The following is a 20,842-nucleotide window of genomic DNA, read 5'->3' on the forward strand; positions in this document are numbered from 1 at the left end:
CAAAAGTACAGTCAGCCTGGATGTCCAGTCTCTAATTTCTTACAAAGGTGGATGGTGTTGACCTGAGGGTGTCTTTACAAGCAATATAGTGCAAAGTTAGAGCAGCTTGAGGTCCTTCACAACAGATGACATCATCATCAATCTGCTGCCAACCAGCTGCTTCCCTCTTGAAAGGCTGTGTTTTCTGAAACTTATTTTACTCTGACTTTTTAACTGAAAGTGGCTCCCTTGTAGTTTTACCACAGTGTGCCATGTCCCCCCTACATTAAATCCTGGGCATGTCTCTGTGACCAGGCAGTGATGTGGTCAAGGGGGTGAAACACCCCATTCCCTCTTGTTTCCCCAATCAAAGTAGTTTTTCCCATTGAGAAAATCCCCAGGAGCGCAGCAGTGACCCCTCACATTACCACAGTAGTGGGGACATTCATTCAACTTAGCTAGGCTGCTTTTAATGTTTAACATTTTCCCCCTTCTGTGCATGTTTATTCAGAAGTAAGAAATAAATCTCACTCCCCTGCAGTGAAAGGGTTAAAGGCTAACTTTAGTAACTCGCCCTAAAGCGCTCGTTCGCTTCTCCGTTGCTCTCTTAAATCGCTATTGCAATGTTGTGCTTCTTTGCTGTTCTGTAGTTTCTCTACATAACAACAGCGAAGTCCCTTCTTCGCTTTATTGCAGTAACAATCTTTTGGGTTTACGGTAGCTTTACGGTAATTTACAGTAGCTCATTGTGAGCAGGGATAAGGAGAGAGGGGAAAGGGGGGGGGGTTTGGAAGCAATAGGCAAAAGTGCACACATGGGGAAAAATGGGGTGGGAGCAATAACTCCAGAGCAGGTAGCTGGGATGCGATGAAATTGGGGTACGGTGGGAGCTTTCAGGAGCCTTCAGATGCTGCAGTGGAGAGCTGGGGATTTTGGTTTCTTCAGGGAAATCTGCACACATGGGAAAAATTAGTTGCTCTCCATTCATAATGTAGTAGCAGCGGGGAGCCTGGACAGGGGTGGGAAACAAGCCTCTCTCATTGGTTGAGCAGCCCCTGCCAGTGTGATGACATTGTTGTCCTGCCCCCACCCCACCCAGAGGTATGTTCCTTTCAAGTACTGAAAATCAATTTTTAAAGGTACACTACACTTGTTTTATCTTGCTTCATGTCTCCCTGACGGACCAAAGCCGATTCTATGAAAATCCAGGTAATACTCCAATGCGCTTCTCATTATATTGTTGTGAAGATTCCCCCCCCCCCCCAGGATGCAGTGTGGCACAGTTCAGGGATAGCAACCCCCCAGTCGAATGTGACTGATGTTGCTACCGCATAAGTAGAGTGAGCTCAGACTGGGGCAGACAGTTTGAGCCCAGCCAGCTCAAACAACGTGAAGTGCTGAGTCGAGAGAGGCTTGCCTTTAGGCTTGTTGCTGTAGCAGACAAAGAGGCAGGGTGACAACCAAAATTGTTCGGTCCTTGACTTATAAAACGCCAGGGCACATAAGGTTGATTGTAGAGGTGTAGATGGAAAGGCAAAGAAAGCAGGCAAAACCATGTCCTGATTTAAATGAAACTCAAGACACAACTTTAGGTAAAAAGGCAGGGTCAGGTCTAAGCACCAGTTTTATCTTGGTGAAAGGTGAGATAAGATTAGTCTACTCTGAGCACACAGAGCTCACTGACACGGTGTGCAGATATAATGGCCACCAGGAACGCTATCTTCCACAAGAGGAGGTGTAAATCTGTAGTCACTAGCAGCTCAAAAGGCTTTGATCAAATTGCCTTAAGCACCACAGAACGGCTCCAGCTCAGTACTGTAGGGAGGATTGGTGGTGCTAGATTCCAAATCCCTTTCAGGAAGCTTTTTGCTGTCAGATGTGAGAACATGGAAAATTCCTCAACAGGAGGGTGAAATGCAGAAACAGCAGAGAGGTAAGCTCGGAAGTTTGAGCCCTTTCTCAAAAAGGGACAGGAGAAACTGGAGTATTTGGTGCAAAGAGCACTGATGTGGGTAAAAACCTTGCTCACAAGCAAAAGCAGAAAAAGCAGTCCATTTTCTTGAGTGGGAATGCTGCATAGACAGCTTACAGGCAGCATCAAGGATCCTCTGGATTGCTGCCAGAGCTGAAGTAGCATCTGTCACCCAAACTTCCGTGCTGTCAGGCAGAGAGTTGTTGGGTCTGGGGTTAGATTAGGCCTTTTTCTCTTGTGAGGAGAGATGGATATGAAGCGACCCATCAGTACCGACCCTTCTCCATTTTGAGTAGTGGGGTGAATCAAGGCTGGCATGGCCACCACTCTGTCATGGCCACCATCCTGTCACAATTATGCACTTGGTGCCATCCACCATGATCTTCACTAGGAGCCTGGTTATCAGTGGAAAGGGGGCGGGGAACAGGTAGAACAATGCCCCTGTCCACTGAAAAACAAAGGCTTTGCCCATCAATCCTGGGCTTTGGCCTGCAATACTGCAGAATGTTGTGCAAACTGCATTCTCCTGTGTGGCAAAGAGATCAGTTTCCAGCATTCCCCAAAGCTGGAACAGGCTGTCCAGAACTGTTTTGTCTAACTCCCACTCATGGGAAGTTAGCATGTTCTGGCTGAGCTGATCGGCCAGGACACTGTCAACATCAGCCACATGTATTGCCACAAGTCCGATTCGACGGGCTATGCACCAGTCAAAGATCTAGAGTATAAGGTTGAACATTGGGAGAGATCTGGTACCTCCCTGCTTGTTCAAATATGGGATGACAGTTGTGTTGTCCGAAGTGACCTGGACCAGCCTGCCCACCAGGTCCAGGTAGAAGGCATGAAGAGCTTTGTCCACTGCTCTTAACTCCAGAAGGTTGACGTGCTGTATGGCTTTGTTGGCTGCCCATTGTCCATGGACCTTGAGTCCCATACAGTGAGTTCTACATCCTGAGAACGATGCATCCATAGTCACAACCCTGGATGGAGAGGGCTGAATGAGCAGCATAGACTTGGTTAGACTACTCGGTACTGACCACCACTGGAGAGAGTCTTTGACATCCAGAGGCCGACAGTCTGGTTCTCCAGGTCCTGATCGGTATCGAAGTTGCATATGAGCGAGTTTTGGAGTTGTCTCATACGCAACCGAGTGTAGTGAATGACAGCCATTGTTGCAGCCATGAAGCCCAGGAGACGTTGGACCTTGAGCGCCGTGGTAGATCTGCTCATTTACAGTTCTGATGCCAAAGAGGTCAGTACCTTTACCCTGGTGTTGAGTAAGAAGACACGGCCCAGTTGGGAGTTCAATAACGCCCCAATGAACTGGATCCACTGTGTTGGTAGATGTGATTTCTCTGCACTGATATAGGGTCTAAGCTCCTGAATGAGTCTGCAGGTCACCTCTATTGACCAAAGAAGCTGATCATTTCTTGATGCCACTAAAGGCCAATAATCTATATATGAATAGACCTCTATGCCTTGCAGTTGCAGGTGGCAGCAGGCCACTGCCATGCACTTGATGAATATCCTCGGGTAGGTTCCTCTATGGCAACGTGAAAGTAGGCATCACTGAGGTCGATAGCGGCAAACCAATCTCCTTGAGATTGGAGAGGCAGGATAGATGCCAGAGAAACCATGCGGAACTTCCTGGGCAAGATGAACAGGTTCAGCTGTCAAAAGTCCATGATTAGCCAAAGCTCTTCATCTGTCTTCAGTACTGTGAAATACCTTGACTAAAACCTGTCCTCAAGTTGAGCTGAGATCGCCACTTTCTCGAGGAGGGTCTCAACTTCAGTACGGATGACCAGGGACAGCACAGTCACCAGCATGGTACTGAGAGGAGGGAGGGTACCAAACTTGATCCAGTAGCCCCTCTGGACTATTGCAAGGATGTCATGTTGCACCATACTGGATAGTAAGTAGACAGGCACGCTCCCAAAATGGGCATTTGGGCTACAAGGCAAAGAAGAAAGACAGGAAGCGAGTCAAAGCAGCTGCTTAGTTCTGCTATTGTGTTTCTGCGATAACTGTGGAATTTTGAAGTTGGGAACGATCTTCCCAACTGACCAGCTTGTGACCATTGTTGTTGTGCTGTAGCTTGCTGATGAGATTCATACTGAGTGGCAGATGACTGAAACCAGCGCTGTTGCCTGGGAATTTGCTGTAACAGAACACTCGTATGATGCGCAGTAGTTCAGGCCTTTTGTACCAAGTCAAGCACACCGTTGCTTGAACAAGCCTTGGCCATCAAAGAGTAAGTCCTCGATCCAACTAGCACCTTTGAGTCACAATCAACTTGGGGGTGCGATGTATTTATTTGCTTCCTGGACAGCTTCAAAGCCTCCGATTGGAAGAGGTGACTCAGGTCCTTCTTGTCTCCGGAAGACACTCAAGAAGATGACCCACTTTGTCCCACAGCCGTAGCTGGTACCCTGACATTGCCACCTGGTAATAACACAACGTGTTATTTTAAGGCACATTGCTGTGGAGGAATATTGTCTCCTCCCAAGTGAGTCTAGCTGTCTGCCCTCCTTATTAGTTGGAGAGGAGTGCACCCTGCAGGCACTTCCCTGTATGGCTTCAATGACGATTAAATTTGGGGTTGGATGTTTGAAGAGGTACTCAGTATTGGCCTCTTACAGGTGGTACATACCTTCTAGGTGCTTAGATATCAGTGGCACAGTGGAGGGGGCTTTTCACGATTGTTCAGTGGTTTCCTCTAACGCAGGGAGTAGAGGTATGGCCACAGGTCTGAAAGACTCCGCAGTTTCAGAGTTGAAAATGGGGTCTTGCACCATGGAAGTGACTTGCTGAGTCTCTAGGCCCAAAGCCTACACCATTCTGAGAATCTGGTTGGAGAATTGTCCCAGATCCTCCAATGGGGATATGGCTTCATTGGACCCAACCATCGTGTCTAACAAGGAGATGGAAAGACAGCAGGAGGATTGAGACATAGTATCTGACTGGCAACCTTCTGTTCCAGATGTTGTAGACTCCCCTGAAGGCCTTGATGTGGCAGGCACTTCTCCCTCACTTCTGTAGGGAGTGACTGAGCACCGCCGAAAGGTGGTGGCTGAGTAACTGGCAAGGCCGTCTGTAACTGTACAGTCTGTGGCTGCAGTAGGACTGGCAACACATTCTGTTGCTGGGCCATCTGTGGTTGCTGGACAGACGGTAAAGCAGGCTGAATCTCTTTTTGCTGAACTGGCAGCGGCCGCTGAATAGGTGGTGCTAATGGTGCCAAAGGGCAAGGAGGAACCAGTTGGTCTGGACACCACAGCGGATGGATGTTAATGGTACCGACTTTCTCTCCAATAGGGAGGATCAGGATGGTGAAGGCGGTACTGTCTGTATGGCTCATTACAGTAGTCAACCTCATCCTGGGGTCTCCTGTACCATACGTCCCATACTGGATGTCTGTCCCACTCTGAAAATGGGGATCTGGACTGTTCCCAATACCAGCTTTACTCAAAAAAACTATGGGCATGACCTCTTGTAGTGGAGGCACATCACCACATCCATTCCGGCGAATGTGGGCACCGTTCACAGCCTCTAATGTGGCCTTTTAAGCCATAATGATGAGGTGGTTGAGGGATCGGTTCCATCAGAGATGGGTCCCAGATCTGACCCTCCAATGTAGATATTGTTGGAATGGGTTCTCCCCCTTACATTGCCTGCACTGTCGGAATGGGTGAAAAAGGCACAGGTGGAGCAGTGGGTAAGATTGTCGGTACAGGCGACTGCATCCAAGTGGAAGGTGTTGGTGGAGCAGTGGGAGACGTGGCTGATATCGCCAGTCACTGTTGATCCTGGGAGGTCTATACCGAAGCAAGCAGAATGGTTGGCTCTTCATCTTGTGTTGAAGTGCTGGCCGACAGAGCCTGTATGGACCAATCTCAGTCACGAGGTGCTTGTGCAGGGTGAGAAAGACCTGAGGGTCCTGATGCTCAATCCTGAGCAAAATCATACGACCCTTTAGAAGTCTTTCTCTTCTTTTTTTGAGAGTGAAGACAGACTGACTTGCTTAGATACTTTTGCCTTTTTTGTCATCTTTTTGCCAGTGTAAGTGTTAAAGATTGGCCTGGAGTGGGGGGGAATCTTGTGTATTCAGGGAAGTACAACGCTGAGGGCATGATTACCCCAGCATTACAGCAGGCTCTGCGCAGAAGGTGGGGTATGTGAGGGTGAGATAGGTGGGTTTGCCATAACTTTTGGCTCCTCTGCCAATTCCAGCACCCTTTTCCAAAGAGTGGGTTTTAACTGATATGACGTGTTTCTTCTTGCTTGTTTCGAGAAGGCTTCACAATGAGGTCACATCTCAACAACATGCACTTCACTAAGGCAGAACAGGCAGAGAGAGTGCCCATCTGAGAGTGGCAGTTTTGCCCTGCAGTGGGTGCACTTTTGAAAGGGGGCCCTGAGGGCCATATGCCCGTGAGGGCGATTGTGAAAGTCCCAAAGCAAAAGAAAAACAAAGTAACAAGGGGACAGACAGAAATACTTGATAGAAGGAAAAGGAGGAAAACATCAGCTTTTGTCAAAAAGGATGCTTTCAGCAGCGAAACAACAAGAGAGCTTTCCCTATGAGGTGCATGCAGTGGCAGTCGAAAGAGAACTGAGGGAATAATATTTTTAAAAGCATAATTTTAATATGGTGTTTTAATCTTTTTATCCTTTTACTATTTTACCTTTTTTGTTCACCACTCTGAAATCTGTTTTAGATATGGAACGGTTTACAAATACTGTAAATATATACAGTCAGGGCCAGAAATATTGGAACAAGGATAACTGTTTTGGCAGTTGGCCTCTGTACACCACCACAGTGAAGTTGAAAGGAAACACACCCAGATGGGAGCGAATTCTGGACTTTCAGCTGTAATTCAAGGGGGTTAACAAAAGTGGGGCACTAACCATTCAGGAAGGACAGCCAGTGGCATACACACACACCCGTCATTGGTGGCTCATAAGTAATGGAACGAAGGGCTGACAAGCAGCTGCATGGCCAGGTGTGGCCTGTTTCCTGGGTACCCTATGACCAATCAAGCAGATAAAAGGCCTGGAGGTGGTTCTGAGTGTTACATTTGCATTTGGTAGCTGTTCACTGGAACCCCCAACATGAGGTCCAAAGATGTGTCCATGCGAGTGAAGGAGGCCATCATTAGGCTGAGGAAACAAAATAAACCCATCAGAGAGATAGCAAAAACAGTGGGAGTGGCCAATACAACTGTCTGGAACATCCTGAAGAAGAAGGAATTAACTGGCAAGCTCAGCAACAGCAAAAGGCCTGGAAGACCACAGAAGACAACTAAAGTGGATGACCGCAGAATTCTGCTCATGCTGAAGAGGAACCCTTTCACAACATCTAGCCAGGTCAAGAATGCTCTTGAAGAGGTAGGCATGTCATTGTCAACATCTGCAGTCAAGAGATGGCTTTATGAATGTAAATACAGAGGCTTCACAACAAGGTGCAAACCACTGGTAACGCTCAAGAACAGACAGGCCAGATTAGCCTTTGCCAGCAAACACCTAAAAAAACCTGCCTGGTTCTGGAATAAGATTCTTTGGACTGATGAAACCAAGATTAACTTGTACCAGAATGATGGGAAGAGGAAAGTATGGAGAAGGAAAGGAACAGCTCATGAACCGAAGCATACCACATCATCTGCCAAACATGGTGGAGGCAGTGTTATGGCTTGGGCATGTATGGCTGCCAATGGAACAGGGTAATTGGTGTTTACTGATGACCTGACTGCTGATAAAAGCAGCAGGATGAATTCTGAAGTGTGTAGGGCTATACTTTCTGCTCAGATTCAGCCGAATGCTGCCAAACTGATTGGACGTCGCTTCATATTGCAGAGGGATAATGACCCAAAACAAAGAGCAAAAGCTACTCAAGAGTTTCTGAAGGCAAAGAAGTGGGATGTTCTTTGATGGCCAAGTCAGTCACTTGATCTCAACCCAATAGAGCGTGCTTTTCACTTACTGAAGACAAGCCTGAGGGCAGAAAGACCCACAAACAAGCAGCAGCTGAAGGCAGCTGCAGTAAAGGCCTGGCAAAGCATCTCGAGGGAGGGAACTCAGCATGTGGTCATGTCCATGGGTTCCAGACTTCAGGCAGTCATTGACTGCAAAAGATTTTCATCCAGGTATTAAAGGCGATCCTTAAGTTTGAAATGATGTTGGTTTGTTCCATTACTTATGAGCCCCCAACGATGGGTGTGTGTGTATGCCACTGGCTGCACTTCCCTAATGGTTAGTGCCCCACTTTTGTCAAACCCCTTGAATTACAGCTGAAAGTCCAGACTTCGCTCCCATCTGGGTGTTTCCTTTCAACTTCATTGTGGTGGTGTACAGAGGCCAACTGCCAAAACAGTTATCCTTGTTCCAATATTTCTGGCCCTGACTGTAAATAAGCAGGAACCCACTAGGGACATATGCACTGGGATGGTGGGAGATGGGTTCCCGCCAAAACCTCCTCAGCTATAGAAGCTTCCCAGACCGAGGCTCCACACAGGCACAGAGCCCATATGTGTGATGCATAGAGACCACGAAGAAGAACCATTGGCTCCAAAGCTCCCTAGCATGTACTCATAATAGTCTTCGAACTTATACCACCCTTGAGGTGGTGTAGGTTATTTTTCTTCTCATTGGTTTCAATATGAGGAAAAACAAACACAAGAGAACAGGAAGGGCAAAAAAGCCACCACCACCAAAAAAGCCACCACGTCCCACCCTGGCCACTGTGAGCCAACAGGGATTTGGATGTTGTGGTGAGTCCATGGTCCAAAAACATAATAAATTTGTCAGAGGCAATCCTACTACATTTCTCTGAGAGCACAAAGCATACTGCTCAGAGTTCTAATTTCTGGGGGAAGTTATCTAAAAACGCTTTCTATCCAACAACATATGAAGGTAGGAATTACACGCTACAGGAATTCAATACAGAAGTTCTTAAGCCCAAGATATCAACTAGGTGGAAAAAAACAGGATGCCCAACATTAACCATAAGTATAGAAATAAGCAAGTTTGAAAGAATACTCTGGAACAAAACTACTTCCAAGCTGTAAAAGGCTTACTTGTGCGATCATAAGACTCATGACATGTGCGGGCAATTTCAGCACCAAGTTCAATGTGACGTCCAGTTTTATCAGCTGGTGCTCCATCTGCACCCAGAACAAACATCCCTCCAGCGAAACAAGTGAGGTGGCCCATTTTGTGTTCAAGCAGGCCACCCTTCCACTCAGCAATGTACATCAAACCAGTGCTAGATTTCCTGATCAGATGGGTCTCTATGGACTAGAAAAGTTAAAAACTGGGTGTTCAGTATGCAATAGATAAATATGAGCAAAATAGACATCTAAATGCTTTTGTTTCTGCGTGGATTGTTATTTCAGTACAATGTTGTATATGACTTTTATACTACTATGCAATGCTATGGATAACTATGGATAACTAATGCTAAAACAGCAGATGTAGAAAACAGTCCAAGAAACTTATTGCTGTCATGGAAATCTGAACTGCAATGATTCCACAGGATTGTAGCCCTGGAATAGGCACCTAGACATTCATGGCCCAATAACAATCCTGGGGATGCTGAAGAAAAAAAGCATAAAATGCACCTTTTAAAATACTTTAATACTGCAGGTACATACCAGCTTAAGGAACAGAAGTTGTGGGAAGCTTTCCAGGAATATAAAAGTTAAGGACCTCTGTGAGTTTAGCAACAGAGCAAAGAATCAACAGGTCCAGTCAACCCTCCCCCTTTTTTGATCTTACAAAATCCAACTTTCCAAATGAGCAAGCCCAATAAACGAAACAGTAGTGAAGGTAGAGAAAACCCCAGCTGGGGTACTGAGGACTATCCTGTGTATTGTACAGAGTGTCATATGTATCACTACCTGCCTGCTGGACATAAGTCATGGGTGTGTGCTTGGTGCAACAAGCTCCTGGCTCTCAAGGAACAAATTTGTTCCCTAGAGGCAAAGGTAGCTGACCTGGAGATGTTGAGAGAGGCAGAGAGATTTGTGGACGAAACCTTCAGGGTCTTGATAGAAGCATTCCATTTCCAGGGTGATGGCTCTTCTGCAGTTAAGGAGAATGAGGATGTCACTCCGAGGAGGGGGAAAACTATTTTGTAGAAGAGACCCATTCCTTGGAGGATGACCTGATGGCCTCTCACACTGAGGATATGCCTCCAGGGGTGGAGGTTCTAATGGTGGTGATTCAAACATTAGAATGAGCTTTCCTCAGTAAACAGAGATTATTTATAATTAGGGCTGTCAACTGCCAACTCTTTGTCTCGCTGGTTAAAACTGAACCTCACTAATCAACTAAAGGCTCTTCTCCGGGTGCCTTTGCCAGGAAAGCTTGTTGTGAAGGGAGTAGGTGGAGGGCCTGGTCTATGGTGGCACCATGTCTTTGGGATGTGTCCTCCATTGAAGCTCGACTGGCACCATCATTTTGGTGCCAGTTTAAAACATATTTGTCCATGCACTTTAAAGTGTTTGTTCTGCCGGTTTCTTTAGTTTGCTTTGCTGTTTTTATACTTTTGAATTGTTTTGGTTCTGATGTCATTTTACATGTTTCTTGTCTTATACTGTGATACATTTTGGTTCTTATGTCTCTTGTATGCCACCCTGATAACCTATGATGAAGGATGGGTTAAAAATATTTTTACAAACTAAATAAAGCCAGAGGCTCGGATCTAAAAAGCCACTGCATAAACAGGATTTTTAAAACACTATCTGGCAGCAGTCCTCACCCCACCTGCTTGAGGGATATCAGCATTACAGAAGAGTGAATCACTGGTATGGCAGTGGCAGATTGGCCAATCACCATGTGTGCAGAAGTGAACTGCATATGCAATGGCCTCTTTGGAGCCTGGCCTTAGTCGATGAATCTGATTTAAACTGCTTAAGAGGTGGTAGGCTAACTTATTACTCTTTCTTTTATTTGAGCGCAAAAGCCACATTCAGTACATTTCAGAATATTATACGTATTTTCTTTTTGCTTAATCAGTCCCCCCTCCAAGCCCTATCTTCATTGAACAGCCATAAAAATATGTCTTAGTCACAACAGCCAGAAAGGGCTTCATTCAAAAATAAAGCTGCAAGGTCACTGCTGGTATTCTGAAGAGTAAAAATATTTTAACATATAAGCAATTGAAAAAGCTAACTGTTACCATAATGTTTAATGGCAAAATCTTAACTGACAAAGTCTTCTGGCTTTCATTAAATTTACAGTATATCCCCTTTTGCCAAGCAACAGTGAAGACCAAGTTACATTAGTACTGCATCTCTTTTGACAGATGAATAGGCTTGAACTAATCTTACAACTCAGGGAAACGGAGAATGTGAGTTCTTGACATAGGTACATAATCAGTACAATGTGAAGAAAGATGTAGGAGAGTCATTTTCCAACTCTATTCCCCATTCAGATGGTTAGATTCAGATGTTGCCATCTGCAAATGGAAGGGCTCTTTCCATCCCTGGGAGATGTTTGATCCAGCAGAAGGATGTTGCTGGCAGAAAGCAGAGAGGGTGATGAATCTGATTTCCTTTCCCCCTGTAGACCCTAGTACCACCTCCAACACTATTTTGTAGGATTCTCCAATCATCTGGAGCAGATTTTCTGAAGGTACTTAGAGCTACCAGGAAACAGGGACTGGGAAAAAATAATCTCTCCCCTTCTACCAATGGGAATGCACCCTGAGTGGAGCTATGCTCAGGGGATGCTCCTGCCAGTGAGAGCTAAGTCTGGAGCCAGCCTACCAATTAAAAATAATGACAGATGTATAGAAAGGTATACTAATACCTGTAGATGAAGCTACATAATATTTATAAATGGAATGTATATTTAAGACATGTAGTACTGAAATGTTTTTAACAATGTAGATACCCAACTATTGCCCCAAAGCTTGTTTCTTTAGGAGCAGTTTTATATTAGATCACCTCAAGTAGATTTATGCATCTTTTTTACCTGAACAGCATCATAATACATTTGCTTGCCTTCTTCATCTGTCTTATCTGACATCAGCCATGCCTTAAGCAAATATTCATAAAAGCTATCTCCAAGCCCTCCAACGGAGACATGATCTGAAAAAAAGCAGCAGAAAAGCATTCTATAGTCATTTCACCTTCAATTTAGGCATGCACATACACATCTAATTCTAAAGTAAGATAGATGAACTGCAAAATAAATCTGTATAGCGAAGTCTGAAACCTTAGAAAATAGTTTTAATCTTTTTTTCAACATGAGGTGCTTCACACAAAACACGTTCTGTATGATAAGCCAATTCTGTATAAATCCAGTCACACTGTGCTACTTCAAAACGTAGTGCTCTGCGGGCATGAAAGAATTCCAAGTGTCTGGCCCATTTATTTGAACTTTTTCCCTCCAGAAAAAGTTCTCGTTGGGCCAACTTGACTTGAATTAACTTATTCTATTATTTTATGATGCTGGTGGGAGCAACTGACAATCAAATGCAGTGTATAGTCATCTGAATTCAAATGGTGAACCAGTCTAAATTTTCAAGTCAACTTTTTAGGCTTGATTTTAAATTCTGTGGTGTAACTTCGCAAATTGACTGGTCCTTTATATTAAAAGGGGGCTAGAGTACTCATGTACCAAGTATTTTTTATCAAATCCTATTAGCAGTAGATACACAGTACTGGCTTGAACAGGTCAAGCTGAAGAGCCAATACACTATGAAGTATAACTGAAAAGTAATAAAATGGAAACAAAACTTTCTTAAATGTTAATAGTAAAGAATTCCCATGAAATACTATATTGCATGCATTCTGTTTTGGCACTAGATATGACAAATTTTTAACGGGTTGAATTTCACAATGAATCTCTTAAGAAGTGTGATTTAACTTTCAAGTTCTCCCTTAGATAACAGCAGTCTTGAATTTCAGATGAGCACATTGGTTTCCTTCCCTTTAAAAAAAGTTATACTTTAAAATAGGGATGGTAAATATGTGGCCCTCCAGATGTTGTTGGACTGCAACTCCCATCAGACCTCAATAGCATAGCCAAATTTATTAATGTATTTATTTAATTGATTTGTATACTGCCCAACTGGCAAATGCTGTAGGAGTGGTTTACAATAATAAAACCAAACAACAACAAAGTAAAAAATACAACAGTAAAAGTATCAAAATACAATATTAAACATTAAAAACATCGAGGAACTAGGAATAAAATTAATAACTGAGCAACAGATTAAAGGTTAAATGCCTGGTTAAACAGGAAGGTCTTAACTTGGCATCTAAGGTTGTAATCCTATGCATATTTAGACAGAAAAAAATCCTACAACTCCCAGCATCCCGCAGCCAACTTGTGGCTGGGCAATGGTGAGCAATGATGGGGGCTGCAGTCCAGCAATATCTTGAGGGCCACAAATCCTTAATGCCTTAAACCCTCCTCCCCCTCGATGTGGATAGACATGCTTTTTTATCAGTTGGAAACCAAACACACACATAATCTACTTTTTTTCCTATTAAAGGTTTCACCTTTAGAGCATGCTTCTTTGCCCATCAGCCTGTGACTTGGTATTTAGTTTTCTTAAATGTTACCTTTGCTATCCATTTCCAAATAAATGTTCTCTGATGGCAAGATAGGATTATAAAGAGCTAACAAAAGGGGACAGTTTTTAAAAATAAAGAAAAACCTCATTAATTACGTAAGTGTCCATACTATAAGGACGAAAGAAGCTCGCCTCAAAGGAATGAGTGTGTCCTCTGTGATGGAAGGCTGATTTCTGAATAGCAGCATTTAAATGACCTTTACAGTTTCCTAAATGAATTACCTCAGAAACTCTTGACATTTGCAGACTAAATAGCACAAGCAGAGTCTCATCAATAATAAGCCCTGCTATTATATCCATTATTGGTAGAGACAAATCTAATTGACCCATGATGCTGCAAATCACTTTCAATTTACTACTGAAGTAACAAAGGCTAAATAAATGTACAGGAACAATAGCAATAAAACCAGTAGTGACCTTCAGAGATCTAGTGCAGCTCTTCTAACAGTAACAGAAGATATTGGCCAAGTTCACAAATAATGACAACCCAGAGTACAGTTTGAGTACGGGTTGTCACTACATACCAACCCTGCACTATGGTTTAACTATGGGTTGTTAACTGTGAACAACCCATGAAGAGAACCTATGGTTTGTTGTTGGTTGTGAACTCTGGTCTGTTTGTGGTTAACAACCCATAGTTAAACTGTAGTGCAGGGTTCGCATGTAATGACAACCCATGATTCAAGGACAACCTATACTCTACATAGACTCTGGGTTGTCATTATGTGCAAACCAGATCATTGAGTTGTATCCAAAGTTAATCTGATTTAACTCCCATTCATGTCAATGATTCTACTCTAAGTAGGACTAATATTGGATACAACCCATTGTGGCAAATGTATGAATTTAATGATCCCTAACTTATGGCGCAATCCTACGGGGATAGGTGGCCGCCTCCAAACTCAGAGGCGACTGCCTATCCAATGTAGGGCAGGAGAAGCGCAGAGGGGATTGTCCCCTCCATGCTTCAGCAGCCCTGCATTTACGGCTAGACAGCTGATTTCAGCTGTCTAGCCGTGGGAAGGTGGAGTGGGGGAGGTGGCTGCTGGTATGACACATAGGATGTGTTGTACTGGCATTTCCAACTTCCCTGCCCTGGAATGCCCCCCAGAACACCCTGTTTTTGGTGCTCCACAATCCTCTTCCAAACACGGGGCTGTTCTGAGCTGCCTGTGAGGCACCGCGGGAGCAGGGGGAAGGTCGGTTCTCCGGGAACCGACCTCGGTATGCAGGCTCCGAGGTTGGTTCCTGGAAACTGACATATCCTATGGCCGTCTAGTCACTGACTAGTGGCCATAGGATTGCTCCCTCACAGTGATAACTTTTTGTTTGGAGTGTTCAGTAAAAAGGGATCACAACACTTCAGTGAATTTCTAAATTTCCCATCAGTATGAAAGCCTCTTTTTAGAGTGGTAATATTTATTAGCAACAAATAAATACATGTGCGAAGATGTCTATGGCATTCAAAATCATAAAAATTAAACAAATGCTTTCAAACTTCCAGAAAACAAAACTGTTAGATTTTTGGTGCTGAACATATTCAGTGTTAGCATTTTATACACAACACAAGCAGTGAAGGAAGAATGAAAGACCCACGTTGACAACCTAGCTCAAATGACGTTTTTGAAAATTATTTTTTTCTTTGTGTGCCTCCCCTTGCTCCCCGCATTAAACTGATGTACTTACGTTGACCCCATTGACCACTATTAGGATTTAGGTAATTAGGGTAAAGACCTTCTGGTTTATCCAGCCGATTTAAAACTTTTCGAATGTTCATAACCTATTGCAAAACAAAAATAGTAAATGCGTTTCATCTCTCTCTCACTCTCTCTCTCTCTCTCTCTCACACACACACACACACACACACACCACTTTTTAGTGTTTATTTACACCAATGAGAATTTATTCTTTGAAAAAAACCCTGCTGGATAACAAGAGAGGGAACAATTCTTTTAAAAAACCTTTTTTTATACTGGCTTACAACCCCCGACACACACAGTCTACACTAGGTTAGACACCGCCCAGAGATCTTTTGTGGTACTAATATAATGGCTTCCTGCTAGAATTCATGCACTTTTTTTTTTTTTAAAGGAAGTCTATTAACAATGGCTGCAGAAATAAACATGTCATCCATGTTGGCAATATATTGAAGAGTAACCTTGTTCTGTCTGTGGGAGTGATGTTTGTGGCAATAACATCTTTAGAACCCCTCCATGCAAGATAGCTAAAACATATTTCCTCTGGCTCACCAACTAGAACAGACTATTGTGCCATAACAGGCACTATGAGTGCCCAGCATGATTTAGGTTGGACCACAAACTGTGAAGCTGCAGACAACTGGATATAAAGTCTTAGAGCATCTCTACACCAGCCTAAAATCCCGCATTTAAAACGGGCCTTGGTTTTAAATGCAGGATCACAACAGACTCCCTTTACATGTGCTTCCCTTCCCCACTCCCTTTCCCCCCTCCTTCTCCCCCTTATCTGAGTCTTCCCCATGTTTCATTGATCTAGCTCCTCTTCTTGCAGCTTTTCCTTTTTCACAGAGGGAACTCAAGTGGAACACAAGCGGGGTAATTTGATACCTCATTATCTTCAATCTATTTAAAAATGGAATAAAGGTCATTTAGTGCAGGAGATGCCCTGGATCATAGAATCATAGAATAGTAGGGTTGGAAGGGGCCTACAAGGCCATCGAGTCCAACCCCCTGCTCAATGCAGGAATCCAAGTCAGAGCATCCCTGACAGACGGCTGTCCAGCCTCATCTTGAACGTCTCCAGTGTGGGAGAGCCCACCACCTCCCTAGGTAATTGGTTCCATTGTCATATTGCTCTAACAGTCAGGAGGTTTTTCCTGATGTTCAGCCGGAATCTGGCTTCCTGTAACTTGAGCCCATTATTCCGTGTCCTGCACTCTGGGATGATCGAGAAGAGATCCTGGCCTTCTTCTCTGTGACAACCTTTCAAGTACTTGAAGAGTGCTATCATATCTCCCCTCAGTCTTCTCTTCTCAAGGCTAAACATGCCCAGTTCTTTCAGTCTCTCCTCACAGGGCTTTGTTTCCAGTCCCCTGATCATCTTTGTTGCCCTCCTCTGAACCCTCTGCAGCTTGTCTGCATCCTTCTTAAAGTGTGGTGCCCAGAACTGGACACAGTACTCCAGATGAGGCCTAACCAGTGCAGAGTAGAGGGGAACTAGTACTTCCCGGGATTTGGAAGCTATGCTTCTATGAATGAAGCCCAAAATAGCATTTGCCTTTTTTGCAGCCACATCACATTGTTGGCTCACATTCAGCTTGTGAGCGACAACAATTCCAAGATCCTTCTCGCTTGTAGTGTGGTTGAGCCACGTATCCCCCATCTTGTAACTGTGCATTTGGTTTCTTTTTCCTAGGTGCAGAACATGGCATTTGTCCCTATTAAATGTCATTCTGTTGTTTTCTGCCCAGCGCTCCAGTCTATCCAGATCACTTTGAATTTTGTTTCTGTCTTCCAAAGTATTAGCTATCCCTCCCAATTTTGTGTCATCTGCAAATTTGATCAGCATTCCTTGCACCTCCTCCTCCAAGTCATTAATAAAAAGGTTGAAGAGCACTGGGCCCAGGAGGTTAACAACGTCACCTAAAGGGCCCGTAAACTTTCATGAGTGAGCAATGTCAATAGCAGGATAAAAGCTCCGTGTGAAGAAGCCCTGAATGTAGACAAAATCCACATTGCATTTTGACACGGTTCACATAATGCTGAGCCAGATTCTAGCCTGATATGCATGAACTGGAACAAGCCTGAGTGAAGCCTCAGACTTGCACGCCTCCCTTCTCTTTCCTCTCTTCCTGCCCTGTGAGTTTCACTGCACTTTTGAGTAAAAGTGGCTTATGTCTGAACAAACTCTGGTCAGTTTCAAAACAAGCCAAATGTTATGTAGTTTTTTGGCTTAAGCTCAGCCAAGCAGGTTATTTTTCAGCAAAGTGATCCAGTTTAGGAATACAACAGATGCTTTATTTGTTGTTCTTCTGGTATACAAAACTAGGCCTCCCTTCTTGAAACGCTACTCATACACACGCAGGCCTTCTTACTTTCAGAACTGTCTCTGGTCTTCTGGCCTTCCACAGACAGTTCTCCGGGGCTACCCTTAAAGATGCATGAAGCATACACTAACTTTGTCACAACAATTACAAACCCTGTATTATTTTGCTGGTTCCTTCATTATTTATTACATTTATATCTTGCCTTTCCACTATAAAACAGTGCTCATAGTAGCTAACAATAAAATTCCAGATAAAATAATTAAAATGCAAAACCAAATAAATTAGAAACAAGAAATATATATTACCCAACAGTTAAAAACTACTTTGGCAAACAAATCAGTTTAACAGTCAAAAGCCTGCCTGAATAAAAATGTCTGTGCCTATTGGTGGAAGGACAACAAATATGGAGCTAGCCTGGCCTCCCTTGGCAGGGAGTTCCAGAGCTGGTTTTGTTTAACTAACCAGAGTTTGTTTTGAACCATAATCTCTGGTCTGAATGTAAGAAGCCAGGTTTCCAAGAAAGTGAAGCAAAACTCAGCAGGAGTCATTGTTCCTTCTGGCTGCATGGGAGGAAGAGAGGGAAGGGGACAGTGTGAAAATTGAGGCTTTGCTTGGGCTTGTTCCAGCTCATGCATGTAGTGGTAAATCCTGGGTTAGCATTACATACAAACTTTCTCAATGTTTCCCTTGTTTGCAATGCAAGGACCACCTAAGATACTTAATAAAAGCTCTTTAATTTTTCACGTCTAGATTTGACAACAGTGCTAGAAAGTGATAGTCTTGTACTTTGAGAATAATACAGTCAGGGGATCAAAAGTTAATTAAAAAAACGAGGTTATTTCAGACTTTTGACAACCATTGCACTTCCAAAACTTTGATATGCTACCTCCAAAACTCTTACGTTAACAATCTAACCTTTTCAGCAAACTCTGGATTTCCAGACAAATAGCTTAGATGTATAAACTCCAAATGCAGTGTTCCAAATTCTGCCAAAATACTGCTTCCTCCTGAAGCCCAGGGCCAGTTTCGACCAATGCCACTAAAAAAAAAAAGTGAAGAAAACTTAAGTGTGATGGAGATATAAAACAGTTCTAACATCGTGCACTATATAACAGCTTGACAAGAAAAGTAGAAGTCTTAAGGCAGGGTAGGTACAACCTGTGGTCCTTCAGATGACATTGGACTCCAGCTCCCATCATCTCTGACCACTGGCCATACTGGCTGGGGCTGACAGGAGTCCAGCATTATCTGGAGGGCTGCCATAAGTACTGGTCAATATGCAACAGGATCAAGATGTACTAGGCAACCCTCTCATTTGATAACTTCAATATATGTTCACTGTCCATATTGGCTTTTTTCCTATCAGTGCTGTTAAATGATCAGCTAGAATGGAAAGTTAGGATACGTAGTTTAAAACTCTCAGAGGAGTTGCATTTCTAAATCATTTTCTGTGATCCTAAATACTCTCACCAATGGAGCACTGTTCACTTAAATGAAATATATGCGGCTCTAAACTAGAGCCAAAGCAAAGGAGAACTTAAGTGGGAAAATGATTTGAGAACCACTTATTCAAATACTGAAATGCAAAGGTCCGAAGGATCTGAAGCCACTTGACTGGATTCTCATTTGAGCTGAGCCATTTTACAAACTTTCAAGTATCTGCAGCTTTTCTATTTTTTGGCATTATGTTCAACAAAGTCTATAAGGACTTAGCAATTTTTGGACAGCAACATTTGGAACTTAGAACTGGTAGGAAACTGTACGATATAGTTTCAGTATCTTATGGAGCTGGAGGTACTCTGTAGCTGGAGGCTGGATCTGTAGCAAGACTACTGAGAACATGGGAAAGACAGTTACGATCCTTGATAGAAACCAGGAGGCTTTGCTGCTTAAACCATTTTTGCCTTCAGATCCCACCACTACCACTGAAGGCTCTGTAGCTATTTAAGAAAAAAGGGTATATACTTTAAGATTCTGGCATCAGATTAAGAAAAAAGAAGTGGCTAGACTCCATGTATTATACAATTAATCCAGACTGCCTATTAGCTGTGCAGATTAATAAAAACCTTTTCATCACATAAAACACAGGTGGGCAACCTGTGGCCCTCTGGATGTTTCGGCCTACAGCTTCATCATCTCTCACCATTGGCTATGCTGGCTAGGGTTGATGGGAGTTGTAGACCAAAACAAGTTGCACACTCCTGAGATAAGGAAACATTATACTCCACCTGTTGTAAATCTGCAACATTATTTATGATAAACATTTCTTGTGTATTTAATTTTTAACTTCATTGATTTAGCTTCTTTTATCTTTTACATGGGAAAAGTTAAATATATCTGAACTATACAGCAAAATGTTGATTTTAGACAATTCATCATGAAACATTGACTTGGAAAGAATATAGCTTATTGGTGTGAAAATACAGTTGACTCAAATTCTAAAGAAGAGAGATTAAGAAAAACTGCCATTTGATATGTTTTAGCAATTATGAGTAATATGTTTCAGAAGCAGCAAGTTAAAATGAGTTTCCATTTCAAATTTGAAATTTTGGTACATTTTGGTGATCTGTATTCAGCACCGTTGAAAATGTTGTCCTGAGAAGACCTATTACAACCCAAAGACCAGCATGGGTACCTGCCTTTATTCCTCCAGTGAGGCTATTAACAGTTTCAGTCAGGAAATAGCTCTGATCCAATTCCTCCCAGTTGTTTGTAAGCTTTGAAAAAGGCATTTGGAGATCAGTGATCCTCCTTCACATCTAGTTTGGCACTTGTAGCACTCCTTAACAGTACCACTGGTATCAGTGGCACTGCTGATGTACTTAAACATGTGAATTCCAAAGTTTCTATCAAATCAGCTAAGTGAACCCCAGATAAGAAATTTTTGTGTAAAATTAACATCTAAGGTTAATTCAACTTTGAGTTCATATATTGATTACCCCATGAATGCCACTATTCACTTCCATTTCAATAGTATACTTAGTATACTGAATCCATCTATACTGCTTTGCTACTATTGCAACTTGAGGGATATCCAATATATTTATTGTTAAAGCCTCCTATACACATTAGCATTAAAGATGCTAATTTCCCCCTTTCCAAGCAAGTTAGATTTTAGCCTTCCTCCAGAGTAGCACACATTACTGTCACATGCTTTCCTGCAGGGAATTTGTCTAACAGACACAATCCTATAAAATAAGTCCAACTGAGTTCAATGGTGGTTCCTCTCAAGTAAGTGTGCAAAGGACTACATCCCAATCTTGTCAGCATCCATCATTCCCCT

At 43.2% G+C, this 20,842-nt stretch overlaps 1 protein-coding gene across 1 annotated transcript in view; it reads right to left on the bottom strand.

The window, feature by feature from the left end:
* MAN1A1 (mannosidase alpha class 1A member 1) overlaps positions 1-20,842 on the bottom strand; it is a 105,512-nt gene that overhangs the window by 14,589 nt on the left and 70,081 nt on the right. Inside the window, exons 7-10 of the mRNA XM_084827412.1 lie at positions 18,475-18,598; positions 15,222-15,315; positions 11,927-12,042; positions 9,025-9,244 (exon numbers count right to left, since the gene is read on the bottom strand). Coding sequence (XP_084683538.1) covers positions 9,025-9,244; positions 11,927-12,042; positions 15,222-15,315; positions 18,475-18,598 — 554 coding nt within the window. The remainder of the gene's footprint in view (positions 1-9,024; positions 9,245-11,926; positions 12,043-15,221; positions 15,316-18,474; positions 18,599-20,842) is intronic.

Source organism: Heloderma suspectum, chromosome 1 (assembly GCF_057233095.1).
Source record: "Heloderma suspectum isolate Gila_16-S chromosome 1, 16-S_ref, whole genome shotgun sequence".
Lineage (NCBI taxonomy): Eukaryota > Metazoa > Chordata > Lepidosauria > Squamata > Helodermatidae > Heloderma > Heloderma suspectum.